Source organism: Cydia pomonella, chromosome 7 (assembly GCF_033807575.1).
Source record: "Cydia pomonella isolate Wapato2018A chromosome 7, ilCydPomo1, whole genome shotgun sequence".
NCBI classification, from domain to species: domain Eukaryota; kingdom Metazoa; phylum Arthropoda; class Insecta; order Lepidoptera; family Tortricidae; genus Cydia; species Cydia pomonella.
Genome location: NC_084709.1, coordinates 16,392,164 through 16,411,018, shown reverse-complemented (window position 1 = coordinate 16,411,018; position 18,855 = coordinate 16,392,164). Strand labels below are relative to the sequence as shown.

Genomic DNA, 18,855 nt, shown 5'->3' with positions numbered 1-18,855 from the left:
TCCTTGGTTACATCCACGCTCTGCCAGACGTTACTTTTCGGAAATCTATAGGTATTAATTAAAAAAAATATGACTTAGCTAATCCGTGAAAAGATAACGTGCTAGTCAATCAGTGCCCGTTATACTTGCATATTTTTACATGCAATTAACCGCAAAAATAAATATAATAAATCACCGCTAAAAGTAAAAAACTCAAAGATTTTGAGTGCGTATTTTTACATGCAATGAATGTTGCCATCCTCCCACCGCAAAAATAAATACTTACGCAAATAAATATAACAAACCACCACCAAAAGGCAAAACTCAAAAGAGTTGATTCTCTGATTGACTAGCACGTTATCTTTTCGCGGATGAGCAAAATATTATTTTTGTTTTAAAATAAGTGTTCCTCATTGAACTATGGAACTTTAAAAAAAAGCATTAATCTTATCGAAAAGCTTATGTCTCAAAATCTAGAAGATTGAAAATGGGTCATATATGTGTGAACAATGTCGTATTTTCTTTGCTTTTAAGTCATTCCACACATTAAGTTACTTTACTAGGAATTAGTAAGAGCCAGAGTCCAAACATAACGCACATGTTTCTCAATATTTAATGATATCCCTGTTGCTTGCATACGTACATAGTGTCCAAACTGCTTAGCCCTCTATAAGATGCCAAGTTTTAACACTTTTGTAACTCTGTGCTGTGCCATAATCGCGTGCCATGGCCTTGTTTCCATTTCACAAATCAGACTTTATCTTGATCGTTGAGTTTTTGCAGTGACATTACCTAGTTTCGTTGCATTTTTACATACGTAATAAGTTTTCATGTTTACTCACGAACAATTAAATAACTTTGTAACGAAAGTTTTTTTTCTGATTAGCATATAAGAATACTTTGTTTTTTTTTTTTAGGTGTACGTAGATATTTTGTGTAAGAATTTAAATCAAAGCAGGTAGGTAACCTACAAGTTTTCATGAATCTTTATAAAAATGTTTGGGTACTTTTAGACCGTATTGTATGCTAAACTTAGCAACAAGTACATTCAGCATTCCACATTTACTTACTTAAAGATTAGTTAAGTGTTAACAATGTACAGAAATACCACAGTTCCCTCATGATCAAGTTGAGTGTGGGCAGAGAACTAAGAAATAGGTAAGCCAGGATTTCATTAACTAAGTGTGCGATGGACATGCAACTTTTCGAGCAATCCTTTTAACTTGCAATAAGTTTGGAACATAGACTGATGTAGTGGCGCGTATTTGGATAGGTTTGTGACGGTTGCGTTCTTAAAGAGAAAAGCAAATTTAGCCGCAATTTCCTGGCAAAGGTTTTTTCAGGAATCCAAAAGGTATATTTGGATCAACACAATCCCAAAAACTTCCGGCGTTCGTTCGACCAAATTCTTGATGCTAGAATAGAAAATGCTTCATTGTGCAATACTGAATTATTGAATTATACAAATTCTAGCAGTTTGAAAATTGTAGTTTGCACACATAACGCTTAGGTTAACGTTTAGGATAGTTTAAATATGTACTTTACAGTACATATGGTGCTACTTTATCGCACTAGTGCGAAAATTAACATATTACATTACTGAGCCGAACATTTAAAGGGCCATATGTACTGTAAAATGTTGTACGATACATGTGCGAATAGGTAATTCGCAACTCGTGTCGATTTAATTTATCGCCACTTGTTTCGAATTTCCTATTTTTCGCACTTGTATCGTAATGTACTATACACTAAGTGGCTTCCTTATAATCCGCCAGATGCGGTCGGTACAGTCCACCTTTTTTTAAATCGGAATAGCCTTTATTCTTGACATAGCTTTTTACAAATTTACAGTTATACAAGTATCTATTTATTTATGTTTTTACTCTTTTTTTGTTTCTTATTTTTGTTAGTCTGTCTTAGCCCTTTCTCGTGGGTTTTTCAAAGTCTTCCACAGTCTTGAGGAAAGTCATCTTCCCATCTTTTGTACGGTTTACATTGGAGACACCCTGAAGCTGGTGGCTGGTTTTAAAAAGCCCACATTTGCTCATCTGAAATCGAAAGACTGAATCAAATATACCTCTAAAGTAAAACTCTTTATAATAGTAGATAGGTAATATCTGCCTGCGTCATCAAATTCCACTTGATTCTTTACTCATACCACTTTAATCATTATTGGGTGCAAACAAACCGGCAAAATTCAATCACAAATTTATCACGCCAGCGCCATGACCACCTACACAAAATCGTTTTTGGAGTTCGGTAGTCAAACAGGGATTTGAAGCGTGCTTGAAGAAATATTTTGTTTTGATGCCATTTGATCTTTGGGTAAATCGAAAACAAAAAAAGTTCGTAGTTAAGAACTTAAAAATATATATTTGATTAGTATCAAGTGGATTGATTCCATTGTCCTACGAAAATGAACTAGCTTTTCTTTAAGTTACATGTAAGTGTGTTGACGATAGCTGGTAACTTGTAGGTGTATGTAAATACAATGCAAGATAATACAATAAATGTAAATAATTTTTTTTTTCAGGTATGACACATATACGTGTTAGTAACAGTAATATAAACGAAATAAGTATGTATGTACTACAACTATAGACTATTTAAAACTTAATTGAAGGCCTTAACTATGTTTTTTTTTTGTAATTCTATTCTTAACTTATATTAAATCATACATATTTGAATGCACTTCACTTCAAATCAATATACCTATGTATTTAAAACATTAGGGGGCATATTCAGATACTTAGTAATTTCTTGTCATTAAATATCAGCATACTATTTTTTTTTTTTTTTTTTTTTTTTTGTTTTTTTTTTTTTTTTACCAAACCTTTATTACAAATTGACATAAGTAACAGATTTAACTTAATATAAATTCTATTTTACAATTATTACACAACCTAACCTAACCTAACCTAAATAACACCCTATACTAGAAATTCACCCCACGACCCCCCGACGCAAAAGTACCCATGACACTCGCCGCGTTGCCACGTTGAACGGCTATGGATAATCTTTGCATCAGGAAGGTCCCTGAGCGAGGATCCAACCCTCTCTCTCGCATGCGTCTCCCCACTTCCTCGAAAAAGGCCTTGGCCTCGGCACACCAGCACCCGGCGGTTTCTACAGCAAGCGGGACAAATAAATAGTTCGCAAGGACCTCATATTTCTCCCGCTTGCGAACCGCAGCCAACTCGGCCGCTGCCCCTGCCATCCTCACCGTACGGCCAATATGCGACGCCGCGAAAGTGCTGACACACGTTGCGTCCCACACTAAACATTTCCCCTTCTCCCAAGGAACCAACGTCAACCCATCAGGTCTCTTCCCATCAGAGCGACTGAGGCCCGGAGGTTCCGTTTGCAGAAACTAGCGCTCTCCGCAGGATATCATTAAGCGCGTGGTGCCGCGGAAACCTAGCGCGTGGTGCCGCGGAAACCTAGCGCGTGGTGCCGCGGAAACCTATTTAAATAGGCTTCATGTAATAATGCAACCTAATCCTGATCGGCTAGCATGAGTAACGTTCTCGCGCGCGACTACATATGTACATCGTGTGCGACTTCAAGTACCTATGGGCTCGCGCGCGAGAACGCAACTCATGCTAGCCGGTCTGAAGAGTTGAAGACCTAAAAATACTTTGTTCATAATTAAAAGCAAGCAAGTTTTGTTTCTGTTTCATTCCTAATTTATTTATATTATAACTTGCCCCGTCCAAAAGTTGTATCTCGTAAAATCATAAAAAGAGTTAACCAAAAAGCATGGGGATATATCTAGTACCTACTTAACGGATTAAATTTAAAAAAAAATGAGACACAGATAAGTTCAAAATAATTACATCCTGTCAGAACATTAAATTGTCGGCATTTCTCTCTCCGTATTTTTTTTTACCTTATATAAACTTATTTACCTACTGAGAATCTAAATCATTTATATGTAATTTTTTAATTAATTGCGATGTAATCTAAATGAACTGCGTACAAATAGGCATGCCTACTCAATGTTTGCCCAAATCACGCTGCCTTAATATATATCGTGCACGCGATATGAAGCATTGGTATTTTTTTAATCGTTGTCAACTACATTTAAATAATGTAAGTAAAATATCACGATATTAACACTCTATTCAACGAGCAGAATTTGTTTAAAAATATATGTATTGTTAAATTGAATTATATTAATGTTAGTTTCTGAGAAACATAATTGTTATAGTTCATTAGTGGAAACTATGTGGCTTGTGAATATGTCATCTAATAAACTATATGTGTTGTGTTTGTTTCCTAAAACTTTAAATAAATAAAATACATAAATAAATCAGTTTCAAACACAGATGTGACAATATCAATCGATAATGCCTAACAATATCTATGGATAACCTCATCATCATTGGCCACATCATCTGTTATTCTTATAAATGTTTGTTGCGGCGTTTCTGGGTTTACGAGTATGGGGTCCGATGAATAAGCAAACTAGAAAATATAGGTAACTAGGTTTAATTCATGAAACACACCCTTTTCCTAGTTTTCAGGAAAATAAACGTGAAAAATTTGTAAAGTGATCTTAATTGTTTGCGCAAATACCAACACATCTTAAGAAAATATTTGGGTTTTAGGAGAAACGGTGAAAATCCACAATTTGTGTACACTCGCACCAACTTTTGATCTCTAATTGGCGTGACATCCCTAGACAACCACCTTAACCTCGAATTTTAAGAACAAGGAGTTGAAACCGGCTAGCCCTTTGGTTTGAAAACGCCTGACCCACTCGGCTATTATAGCTTATTATTTGTCTATATAGCTATGAACAAAGTCCATGGTATAGGAACTAAAAAAGGAGATCGAGCATGATGTGGTAACTTTCGTGACCCAAATTTTCATAATATTTACGTCAACTGCCAATGTGTCCAATGCCGCCAAGTGGAGGCCGCTGTCGCGCACACAGCCAATACAGTAAGCTTTGTAAACAGCGTGAATGTGCATTTAAAATGGATTGACTCATAGAATTTTATGACATCATGACAATATTCCAAACTGCCAAATAAATAGTCGAGTTTCGCTTCAGAACAAAAGCGCTGCCGAAAAGCATTACTGTTGTACGAGACGTTACCGTCGTTGTTTCCAGCGTACTCTCCAAGATGAAATAAAATGTATGTTTTACTATACTTGTAGATACTAGAATTACCTAGTATCTAGTATTTCCTAGTATTTAGTAGTATCATGTGGTTTGGACAGTGCAGTTGCATGATCGTATCAAGCTTACTAAACTTGTAGTGAAACCGTAAATTTTTAGATTAGCTTGCGAAGAAGCTCGGATATTTTACCAGTCTAAATACAATCTTAATTTATGTTTCATTTTATATTCGTCGCTGTGCAACACTAAATAAATAATTGATAATGAGTTAATTAGATACAGAGCTAAGAAAATGTAAAATCAAGATTTTAATTTGTCCTCCAGCCGTACCTATTGTTATCTTATTTTATGTATATATTGGTACGCGTAGACACAACATTCATTAGGTAGGTACATTTACGTTTCTACTCACCTGATCCTAAGCCAATACAGACACTCGAATTGACCAAACCGTGCATACCCAAGAGGCCTATCAATTCATTAAGCCCTGCTTTATATATTTTTGCTGTGTCACCTTACACACACAAAATAAAAAGTTAAGGGAAGGTCAAAGTCCATTTGTTCTCTGTGGGGCGGTAATTTGTAACCTAACCTAACTTTGTTGATGTGGTAGTCAAGTTGTCAGTCTGGAACTAGATTATAGCCAGTGTGGGCTGCAAAGCTGTTACAAGCCTGCATTTGAGATTAGCATAATAGTGTAAATCGAATTGTTGTGCTCGCTTGATATCAGAAACGGTATGCAGGTTAGGTATTTTGCACGAAATAGCAGTGACTTGAGGACTGTTTCTACATATTGTGTTATAAAACGCGTACTTATGGTATGTAAAACTTAGTAGATACTTTTTGGAACTTTTTGTCATTCCGCACAAAACTACTATTTTAAGTTAGAGCCTCGTTGTTGACAGACAAATTATAAAGCCTACTACAAACAGCCGCACGAAAGATGGGCTTCATAAGAATGGCGTATGTCGTATAAAATTCTAACATTATCAAATTGATACATTTCTGGGATTACAATTATAAAAACGTTCAACATACAATTTTATATTGCTAGTATTCCTAAAATTGCTGTATACATACAGTGTATACACCTAAATAAACTGTATCTTAAAAAAATACATAAAGAGATATTTTCAAATAATAAACTTTTTCTTTCACTGCGTGGTTTTTATGAGGCTTATTATATAAACTTTCAGTACGTATTACCCACGAACAGCTAAGCTATTGGCTTGGAACCCCTGCATACATATTTGTTTGCATAGGTGCTAATGGTTTTGCTGACTGTACATCCTTCCTCGCACAGCTAAACTGTGGAATGACTGTCATCCGTGGCATTACCGGACCGATACGACTTTTAAACCTTCAAGAAAACAGCGTACTCTCATCTTAAATGTCGGCCACGCACTTGCAACTTGCAACCCCACTGGTGTTGACACTCTTATATTATTAAAAAAAAACAGTAATTAAGCACAAGAAATCTATTCTAATTTAACTAAATAAATTCGGTTCACCATCCGACATAACTCACAGTTAAGGAATAAATTTCACTTTTAGCGCATCCCCTTCCCTCTTTCTTTTAGCTAACCATGTTTTTTTTTGTTGACAGAGAGAGCTATTCGCAGCGAAAGCAGATAGCGGGACAGCGGCAGTCGATCGCAAACTCTCTTCGTCATCCGCCGGCAGCATGAAGAATAAATGGTTGAAAGCGTTCCGCAGCCTGAAGCCCCCCAGCGCTCCCCCACCCCATGCTGCGCCACCAGACAAGTAAGATTTCAATACTACATGTGCCAAGCTAATTGCAAGTTTAGATAATATGGAAGAAATTCGAAGTTATAACGTGTAATGCCACATTTAATGAGATTACGGCTTGTCGATTAATTATTTACCTACCTGGAAAAGCTTCGATTTCTTTTAGAAAATATTAACTTTTACACATCACACCCACTCGTATACTGTTAGGTAACTTACACTATTAGTGGTCACAATTTTGCCGCACTTCCACCCCATTGATATTTAACCTACATGCGCTCAAACAAAAGAAACACGACGAGACTGTCCCTTGCCAGATTTTCAGTGCCAAATAAAGGAAGAAGCCAACAATTTGAAATATATTTTTTTTTATTAAGCGTAAAGCTATTTGAAATTCGGCTACTATTATTTTTGAATTCAACTGTTCTTAATTTTATATAAATATAATTGTTATAAGAGCTGTTTTACTTAGCTACTTTCCAAAACTTAAGCATGAAAAGTTATGGCTGCAAACAAGAGCAGATTAACTAAGTAATATGTACTTATTCGCGGCCACAGTAAAGCGCCTTACGAAGTTAATGTAGTTACTAAGCAAAGAGGTTACATTTTAGCTTTATAGCTGACTTTAAATCCTTAACATTGCTTTCAAAACACGTGCTGTAAAATAATTTTTCTACCTTTTGTTATTTAGGGCAATTGGTAACTTCCTATGTGTTTGCAAGAGGAAATTGATTAAATACCTACTCAGCCACGTTCACCCTTGCTAAGTATATGGTGTTGTAATGTAACGTGTTAGCGAGAATATTGTGTAGAGCATCACAGTTTCCAATTAACTCCAGAGGTGCAGTTGTAATTATTGTATCAACCACGTTCCAAGGTCCTCACCGGGCGGCCAGCCGGTAGAAATGAAAGGTAGGCAATATAACATATACTTATGTAGTGTTATATCATTTATCTTTATTCAATAATTTTCAACTACATATCCAATTTAGCAATTTAGTCGCAGTTATAATATTAATCGTAATAAATTTAGACTATTACGTTAGTAGTCCATTATAATACTTGCATTTTAAAATAAATTTAATTGCCTATGATTGACACCTAAAATATTATGACTCCGGTGTCAATCAGTATTATGTTATGTAGTTTTTGTAAACCAGTGTTTTATCGGTGAATGAAGTTAGTAGAGAATTCATAGTACAACACTGATGGCAATAAACGTATTGGGATGCAGGTTGCAGTATCCATAATTAATTAAATTCAGATCAAGCTGTTGGCAGCGATTTTGATAGATTGACGTTTACTTAACACTTGTTAAGTAAACGTCATAATTTCATCGAACGTGACGTTTAAAATAACACATGCACTGTTTGGGCTGTCAAAATCGCTACCAACTTATCTTAGCCAAACTCTAACCACTATAACGTTATGCTGGAGTAATTGAACAATATTGTCCACTTAACATATATATTATTAGGATTACTTACGACACCTAGAGGCGTATTTAATAGAAGCCTAAACTATGACTTCAATTTGATATCAAAATACAACACGTTGTATGACGTTTATATCATATTTTACGTTTATGAATACGCTTCGCATTACGTAAATTAAATTCATATTCATGTCGTAACTAACGTTTCCGTGTCTGTTATTATAATGTTATGTCTCCAACAACTCGCTCCCCTCTAGAGTCAAGTGGAAAGAAAACGTAGATATACCTACAAAGTATTTGACTTAGAATGGGTTTCAAGTTCCATTTAGACAAAGAATATTTACCCTCGTTGTCTTTCGCAAATGAGATTATGGCAAATAGGTCCCAGCACGCATTTGGTACGGCTTCTTCAAACGTAAGTAGGTAGCCACTCAAACCTGCACTCACAGAAACTGCTTTGTTATATATTTCTTTGGAAGATTTTTCTTTCCTAAGAATTCATATATGACGGGAACTTTTTAATAAACTTAGTAATGTTTGCCTTAGTAATAAGGCACTGTATCTGAAAAACAACTATTCAGAAATTGATTTCTTCATCTGAGTGTATGAAGTGGCAGTGACTTGTCACAAAATGGTAAATAATTAGGTATTTGCATATTCTTGTAAATAAAACATCACCTAAAATGTAAGTGTGAATAAATGTAGGAAATTTCAGAGGCTTGCAAATTTGGAGCGCTCGGCTTGGTAAATATTGATATAGGTAGTTTTCTGAGATAACGAGATGCACTCGACTTCAGAATATTCAGCGCTGGAGGCTCTTCTCGTCCATTGTACAGCAGTCTAATTTATACACAAACATGTACATTATTATCACAATATTCACAACGGTTCGCATTTAGGTCTAACGCCGTATCGTATTGTCACATCATCCTTTAAAATTTAAGTTGAATGCTTTGGGTGTAAGTTATTCAATATACATGTTGAAATATTAAACAGCTATTGGCTTTTACTGCTTTCAAGTCGTAGTTAATTTGCTTTCTGACATTGAATTATTTACACCTGTACAAATACAATCTGTGATAGAGGCCCACGAATAATACGCTTCAGTGCTCTATGTAAAAGACCTTTACAATTACGGACAATCAAATATTTGTAGAATTAAACACGGTTTCATGCTGAAATCGCAATTCATGATATAGTTTCAGTTATTTATATCTTCTTAATATCAGTTACTTAGGATAAATTCTACGTTTATCTTAAACATATACTTATGGTTGGTTAATCCAAGTTTGCATTTTCCATGAACTTGTGTAGTTTAAAGGAATCATACACAGCTTGAAATAAGATTGTCGTCAAACAAAAAAGATACACTCGGCTTAAGTATTATTGAATGATTTTTAAGAGAATGAGAAAATTAAATTACTCGAGAAGTTTTTGTTAAAAAAACATTGTAATCATACATCGTCATGCTTTGCGATTTCGATACTCGCATTCTTTTGGCTTGTGTAAATAAAAATCTATCACAGGTTCATTAACATCCATTGTTTTAATTGTGTGTTCACTATTCAAAAGCCGTGTTCATATTGATGTTTCTCTCTTCTTGCATCAATAAAGAAAAAATCAAATGTACCACGCGGTGTCGACGATTATGGCGATGAGGTAAATGTGCCCCTGTAGGTGTGCCCTGTGTTACTGTTACCCGTCAACATGTTGGATACTGCCTGACCCTTCACACGTAGTCTCGTACAGATATTCAATAAACAGCATGACATAAATACAGAGTTAATACACGTAATCGAGTGCTTCTCATTTGTTCTGATAGAATTCTCACCCGTTGTCCAAGCTGAGCGCCAAAAGCGACCCATGCAATTTTGCAAATTCATCTAGGTACACAACTACATAACAATATTACTATGTGACAAATGTATTCAATCAATGTTGAGGTTTTTGCTGACCTGCATAGAGTTGCCGTGAATGGCGCTTCAGCTAGGGCAGTTCCTTAGCAAAATTATTTTCTGGGATCCTTAGTTTAAAAGAACAAATGTTAGTAAGCACTCAGATAATTATAGCTTGATTTCAAACACCAGCTTAATTCTTGCTTCCTATCCTGCAGCTGCAAACTCGCTTCACAATACTACCGCTTTCAGCTTTCTGTCTGGGGATATAAAACGCCATTACCTCGAACCTATCTTTTAGTCATTAAACACTTTCTATAAGATTGTTGCTTGCCTGATATTTTTTAACGTCAAGGTAGACAAATGGGTGTCATTAAGGGTTAAAATAGTATTAGATTGACTACCCCAGTCTGATCTATCTGCCCCCCCTGCCCTTGAACTTCATCGATCAATATGTTTGACGTATTATAACCACTTTAGTGAAGTGCGATGTTGTAAATGGCTCAGACTGCATACATGGTTTGATTGATAACAACTGCAGTTGAATAATAATTGATTGGTTTATGAAAAACCTATAGGACATGGTTTGTTAGAGTTGCTACCAATCAAAGGTAGGCAATCAGTGAAAAATTAACTTATATAAACTTTTACTTAGTAAAATAGAGGGATGTACAAATGATAAAGTACTGAAGGCATCGCCCAATTTCAATAAAAACAATTTGCGAATATTCAAGGAATATTTTTATTAGCCCCTATATCAACTTATATCCTGTACTTAAGCAACATGTTTGCGTCATATTTTATTACCATATAATTTTTCGTCTATCAGCGTCTTCCTTCTGAGCCCTTTTTATTGTAGAATATCTGAAAGGTTTTATAGTCAAATCTTTATATGTCATGTTTGAAATATGCTCACACTTTCGAGGTATTAAATGGATTCGTGTTACTGTAGGAGGAACGGCGCGGGCAGAGAGGCTCTCCGCGGCGACTCAGACGCGCACAACTTCCAGGAGTACACCTACAAGAAGATAACGCCCTGCGATGTCTGCTCGCAAGTTCTTAGAGGTAAATTTGCTTATATTTGATCCGTTACTGATAGTGACCATAAAACAAAAAATATACAAACTCGTTCAATAACAAAATACAAAAACATACTTACCTAACAATCTATAGATTTAGATAATCCACAGACAGGCGATATCTTGACATTATTTTGAAATCGTATTATTCTATAAATGTTAAATTTTTTCATCGATAAATAATCGATTATATTTTTGTACTCGTACCTATTTTGATGATCATAATATGAATTCTTGTAGATTGAGATAATCTGCAATTTATAATGTGAATATTTATATGTGTGTATTTTTAATTTATTATGGAACAAATAAATCTATATCTAACAACTAGGAAATAAAGAATAATTTATATTAAATAAACATATTGTAGACATATTTTATTAATTGAAATGTACTACCTTCAGACTGTTTTGAGTCATTTAGATTTTTAAAAGTGATATTTATATTCATATTTAAGTATACCATTTATATTTATATTCATCAGAATGGTGTAGTGAATATTGCCGATCTTGAATACTTAGTATCACACTGGCAAAATGCATTGTTTGACAGACTCCATAGTCAGCAAGATTCTTCAACATGTTTCGTCATTTATTCTCATTGATCTAAGTGTAGATTTCGTGTCCACCTCTCGGCTAAATAACCTTGGATAACATAGGCATATGTCTTTCTAACTGTAAAAATAAAATAGTTACAGGCCATTAAGCATAAATTGTTTCAATTGTCCCCAGTTTACCCTATTATTGCTTCATTAACCAATTGCTGTTGTTTAGGGCTCCACTGTACTACTATTAACATTTGTTCATTTTGACGAATTAGAAGATTAAGCCTTAAGTGCTTCGCTTTTCGGGCGATACTAAAGCAAGTTGAATTACGAGTATATGATGCTCCGTTATTTCATCAACATTTTCATAATTTTCGTAATATTGAACGTTTGATGCTATGCCTGCTTAAAATTTCTACCCAACTATTTCTAATTGACCGTAGCGTTAGCGAAGCTCTCCGTTTTGACCTGAGCATATGTCCGGATGCTTTCCTCTACAGGTCGCAATTCTACGATTTTCGTGAAATTATGTGACCAAATTCTATGATTTTTGTTTTTGTCGATCTAGTTTTTTGAAAATTTTCAAAATTCGAAAATTGGCATAAATTAGTTAAGCGCCAATAAGGTATTTGGGGCCTAAGACTATTGTGAGTACACTGTGATAACGACTTAACGAACTAAGAATTTTTCGCTTTTACATTTTCTGGTAGTAATAATTGATTGAATTACAAGATGCCAAGAAAGTGCATGTAATTTTTTTGTTAGTAGGTACTAACAGTAGAGAGAAAATATGTAACATCAAAAAACGTTCGTAACGTGGTTTAAAGTAGATCCTCGAGGGTAAAGGTCATTCAATTTATTAAAAAAGGCTTATCACCTAGTTATGTAAGGGCAAAATACTATAAATAAAATGGAGTTAATACCTATAAGTACACTTAGCCGACACGTGGACACGAATTTTACACTTAAATCAATGTCGTGGCCTGAGGGTGGCGTCTCTCTATATGCGTATAGTTATCGAGAAATATGACTTGTTTAAATCATAACATGTTTCAATTGTCCCTGGTCTACCCTACGGCAGCCTAGTTTCATTTGTCATGTCTTAACAAATTATATAGTGTCACTGTGATTGCTGACAATATTTTATACACCTACATTTACAGTATTTTCATGATAACGCATAATTTTCAAATGATTTAATATTTTTTTATTTAATTAACTATCAAATGCTCAGTTATTTAAATTCTAGTAATGATTTTTTTTTTGTATCTAATATTTTTATTTTATTTTATCGTAAATATAAATAGGACATTCTTACACAGATTGACTAAATCCCACGGTAAGCTCAAGAAGGTTTGTGTTGTGGGTACTCAGACAGATATATAATATACAAATAGTTAAATACATATAAACACCCATGACTCAAGAACAAATAGCTGTGCTCGTCACTCAAATACCCTTACTCGGATTCCAGGACCATCGGCTTCATAGGCAGGGTCACTAACTAGACTACTCACTAGGCCAGACCGGTCGTCAAAATTAACCGGATAAATATCATCTTCAGAGGCCCTAGTGTAAATTTATTCGATTTCGTGACGTGACGTACGCGTTTGTGTTAAGTCTCATTTAGTATGGGATTTAGAAACAGCGCGCCAAGCGGGACGTTTTGGTAACTCAAAATTCCATACAAAATGGGACTTAATGCAAACGCGTACGTCACGTCTCGCTATCGAATAAATTCACACTGTGTAAATGTCTTAAGTTTGTCAAGTTTTTTAAATTATGTTTTAATGTTTATTATTGATTGTGACTGATGCAAGTAGATTATAAGACAAAAATTTTTTTTTTTTAAAGTTGGCGCCTCGCCTATTTACCTACCTAGTTTTTATTTTTTTACGGCTAAACCATAAAAATGAGGTTTGTCGACTAATTACAATATCGTTAGCGATTACCGACGTTCTGGTGGCCACGTACAAGCGATTAACCTCGACAATGGCATTATAAAGAAAGACTTTTTTTTGCTGGTACCTCGCACCAACCCGTACGAACTGTTGCTCAGCCGCGACGCTCGTGACTTGAGGTTCGACGAACCACTATTTTGACCCCTTAATTTCAAAAAGGTCTCAAGTTCCTGAGATACGAGTATGACAGAAAACTGTAGCATTCTATTACTTGAGCTTCGAAGCATGCGAAGCCTTTTCGTTACTTACTACTTACTTACTTACTTACTTACTTTGTATCGATACCCATTCTTTCAAAACTTAAAGTCTACAGAATATAATCCAGTATTTTATTGCAGTTGACTTTACTTAGATTGAGCGTATTGCCTTGAGTATTTTATTGCAGTTGACTTTACTTAGATTGAGCGTATTGCCTTGTTCAATGTCCAAAGGAAATAAATCAAAACTTAAAACTAAAACTCATTTTAAAGTTGAAGTGAACTTGAAAGTAAGCAGAAATCATATTTTCATTTATGTAAATTTAGTGAGTGAGTGAGTGATGTGTACTTATTTATTTTAATTTTAGATTAATTGTAAAAAATATCAACTTGCACTTAGTTGTTTTATTTAGCCTTCTACCTGCAATAAAAGGTACATTTATACAGTAGGTAGTGTTTAACCGTTTTTTTAATGTTTGACGGGATGACGAGTTAAAACTCTGATTACAATATTAACAGAGTCATACCATACTTGTTATTTTTTACAAAGGGGAACTGGATCTTATTTGCCAAATTACAATATCTTCATTATATATTCCAACCTCGGATATGGTTTTATCGGCAATGTCATCACTGTGACCCAGAAAGCATCTTTTGTAAGCACTTTTCAGGACATGAAAGACTTTCATAGTTAGTATGTAGCTTAGAATGCTAATCTCATGATTCTAGTAAAGTAACGATGAATTGTAGTGGGTCATAGTGAATCACGCGACATTTTATTGAAGCAAATTCGCGAAAAGCGTATAAAAGAAGCTTTCATTAGTAATACTTTTTATGGGTGGAAAAGTGATAGTTTACGTGACTAACACCATGAATCGTCATGGCTCACTTGATGATTTGCCCAAAAACATTTTATCGAACAATGGTTATGTTCTATTATTTTTATCATCATTTTCAAACATCAACGTAACTTGAAGGCACCATCAGTAGCCTTACCACGACTGCCTTAGCAGTGTCGAACTGACCTATTCGGTAACGTCTGCGTAACTTACTGTCTATCCATCTCGCTCGCACTAATATGCGAGTACGAGCGAGTTGCATAGAGAGTAAGTTACGCACATGCTATCGAATATATCAGTGTCAAACTGGTGGTAGCCGTATAGCTTTGCAGTTAGCTACTATGTTGCAAGGAATAAAATGGTATTTATATTTATAGGTAAATACGTGCAAAAAAATAAAAAATAGATAAATATGTGGGAACAATCTTACACAGATCGACCTAGCCCCAAAATAAGCAAGGCTTGTAACTACTATAGGTACTAGGCGACGATATACATACGTAAATAGATAAATACATACATAGATAATATATTATATACATAGAAAACACCCGTGACTCAGGAACAAATATCTGTGTTCGTCACACCCTTACCGGGATTCGAACTCGGGACACTAACTGCATAGTGAGTTAATGCCGACCGCGACCTTCAATCAATTTCTATACGAGTTCGTGGTAGAACTAAATGTAGAATCGTCACATTGTGCCTTTCATAGGTCAGACCTTTTGTCTCATTCCGTTAAACCGAAAACCGATAAGGAACTTTGAATAAGTACGTCCCACCCAGTGACGATGTAAGTCAATGCTCATGTGGAAACAAATGTGTTAACCGTTAATGGTGAATTTTTTTACCACATTCATTAATGACTTCAGTTAAAATGGGATTTGTTTTTTTTAGCCACTGAATAATTGTTATCGTTACTTTATATTAAAAGTGGTGAGGCTCCAATAAAATTCGATTATGAAATTTATGTAAATTGTGCATCTTAGCCTACAGAAATCTCAGATAGTATGGCGGATATATATCATATATACATTTGGTTGTCTTTTTCCTTAATACGAGTACCAATACTGTTTTTTTTTGTGTTATCGTAAAATCACAATCAAATTATTGGCAGATATTATCTGTAAACTTAAGTCCTGTACGGATATGATGGTCGTTTATGTCTACATGATAGCGTGATAAAACGATGTCCGTCACTTTCTATCCCGCAGTGTTAAAAAGTGCAGGTTATTTTATCACGTGGATAAAGCCAACCATAATACACCTGCCGCTTTTAAAATTTTATTTTACTTTTGTTGACATTAATGTAAAACGAGTGCCATCTTCATCTTTCATTAAAACAAGTTAAATCAATCCTATGGGCCTTAGAAATATATAAATTCAGTGAACGACGATGGTCTATCGTTAGCCTAATGATCTTTCCTGCAATTAGTGGCTAAAGCTTTACTGATATTTAAATGCGTTTGACCTTGGTCTCAACCTCAACAGAGGATAAGTGATTACGACTGATGCTAGATTGTCTGGGGGTGATTGTAGCTAATGGGTAGCATGGTTCTACGGCAAATTGTGCTCTTCGTAACAAGATAAACAACATGTCAAATAGAAGGGAATAATCAATACTGACTACCGACTGCTTTTTACTGATTAACGTATCTACATAAATATACAACTCGTCTCTACTCTCTGGATATTGACCGAGATCCCGAGTAGAGTACCTTCTAAGGCATGTTCTAATATGTTAAATTATTTGATTAGATAAACGTAAAAAAAAAATTTAATTACTGTGTATCTACATACAGTATGTTCCGAAGTACATATTAAATCGTAAATCATTAATTTCTCCATTATAATACTGTGGCGTTGGAATGAGACTTTGTACATAGGTTAGAAATACCCTAATCGACACGCCCTATTCATCTATGTCCAGAGGGTAGAGACAGAGACACGTTGTATAAGGTACTTATAACATACTTCACATATTTTCAAATATAAGTTGTTTGGGTTTGTAACAAAAAAAACACACAAGCTAGTATACGAAGGTTTCTAAAGTCTCGGGGCTCGTACAAGATGCAACCGTGAAAGATGAATGGAAATCTAAATCTAAAAGTGCTTGTAGGATTCCGCTTGTTCTTACTCGGGTCGTGACCCTTGATCTTAAAATTTCTCCGTGTCGTCAACCCGCCCTAGATTTCCGTCCATTATCCTATGTCAGACTAATAATTCAGTTGGGTATCTATCTATTACGACGGGATCTTTCCTTTTTCCGTTTCCTCAACTTGGCTCCATTATTCGGTCGACTAAACTATGTCTGCTTCTGATTATTCTGGCTTTGACACTTACAGGTTCGGACTTATAGCTTAGATCGTCCGCATTAAGAGCAATACGAGTATAAAAGACATATATGAGTTTTTTTATGCCTGCAATAAAACATTTCATTATTTATTATTATTATAAAAACGATTTAAATATTATATGTGCGATGAATGTGATCCTTCAGATAACTTGGTCTCCCACAGGGCACACGCGCCAGGGGCTCCGCTGTCGCCTGTGCAAGCTCAACGTGCACGCGGACTGCATGCCGCAGGTCGGCAAATGTCAGACCAAGTCCCGCCTGCTGCGCCGCCAGAAGAGCACCTCGGAGATCGAGTCTCACCGCGTACAGGAGGCCGCTTTCGATGAAGATAGTAAGCATTCACTTTTGAAAAGAACTTATTATAAATACGATCTACTTATGCCCGATTTGACCAAACAGCAAATACGTCTAAGACTTCATTGAGGACTTAATGTGTAGCTTAACGTCAAAATTCTGAAGCGTTACGTTTATAATGTAAGAATAAAAACCATTCTTGTTGATTAGACTAACACTAAAAAGCAATTTGTGAGGAAACCTAAAGTGGTATAATAAATGAATTCTGTGTTTTGTTTGTTGGAACCTTTGAATTACCTAAGCTTTAGTATTTAGGCTACAGTGGACCGTTATCGTTTATGTTAAGACGATAATTTTTCAAGATGGTCGTACTAGACTTACAAAGCGCATAATTAATTTAAACTAAATACACACAGAAAAAATGTTGAAAAAAAAAACTACGATACCTTTGTAGTTTTATCTCTTTTATATTCTATACTAATTCTAACCCAGACCAGACTTTCAGAAGCAATGGTAAGTATATTAGTTAGGCAAATTATTTTACCTATTGTTATTACCTCCATAACTATGATTGGCTAAACATATCTCAAAGGTATAGCTTTATGCGACATAACATCCACATACTTAATACGCTTACACTATCATAAAGCTTGCCAAGCTACACTACCTACATGCGACACTGCTACTGTAAGTTTTAGTTGAAGCTAACTTCACGTTATTCACCAGTGGACGGGTGGCTACCGGGACAGAGGCTCACCAAGATCTCCTTCAAGGGATCGGTCGAGTTCGATGATGATTTTGATAGCTACTATGACGAGGGTACAGTATGATCTGAACTGTTAGGAGTGACCCCTCTGCACCTTATTGAGCCGAGCATTCAAGAACATTAACATTCCAAATCTTTTACCACAAATAGGTTTGCCACAAACATTACCTACTAACAAATAATACTATTCTAGTCTAACGCACATGTGTTATAAATGACGAGTTTCATGTTGTCCCGGTCGATGTGGCGATCGCAATCTGTCTCTAACCGCATTTCGCTCGATGCTCAGAGGAGGAAGTGGATCAGACCTACCAAGTTCTGAAGCGAGCCAACGAAATCGCGAAGCCGGGTGGCGGGGGCCCGGTAGTGCGCGTGTCGGCGGCGCCCGAGGAGGCGCCCGCGCGCTCGCCGGCGCGGCCGGCCGTGGGCCTGGCCGGGCTGGCCGTGGCACCGCAGCCCGTCGCCTCCAGCTCAGGTCTGCGCCGCACCCGAGCTCGCTCGCTTCTCCGCTCGAGCCGCGCCGTAGGCCGCCGGCCGCCGCGCCGCTCCGCCCCGACGAGGCGCGCGACGGCCGACCGGCAGCTTCACTCAGATTATCACTCGTTTTCAGTAGTGTCGAATTCTTTTTGCACG

General features: G+C 36.0%; 1 protein-coding gene across 6 annotated transcripts in view; it reads left to right on the top strand.

Moving 5' to 3' along the window:
* Positions 1-18,855, top strand: part of LOC133519992 (uncharacterized) — a 270,730-nt gene that overhangs the window by 232,095 nt on the left and 19,780 nt on the right. For 3 of the 6 annotated variants that reach the window (XM_061854217.1, XM_061854219.1, XM_061854222.1), the window contains exons 12-15: positions 6,714-6,871; positions 9,906-9,950; positions 11,139-11,251; positions 17,326-17,493. In XM_061854217.1, the coding sequence (XP_061710201.1) occupies positions 6,714-6,871; positions 9,906-9,950; positions 11,139-11,251; positions 17,326-17,493 (484 nt within the window). Of the gene's footprint in view, positions 1-6,713; positions 6,872-9,905; positions 9,951-11,138; positions 11,252-17,325; positions 17,494-18,182; positions 18,276-18,855 lie in introns of all 6 variants that reach the window. The other 3 variants (XM_061854220.1, XM_061854221.1, XM_061854218.1) reach the window with 3 other exon arrangements.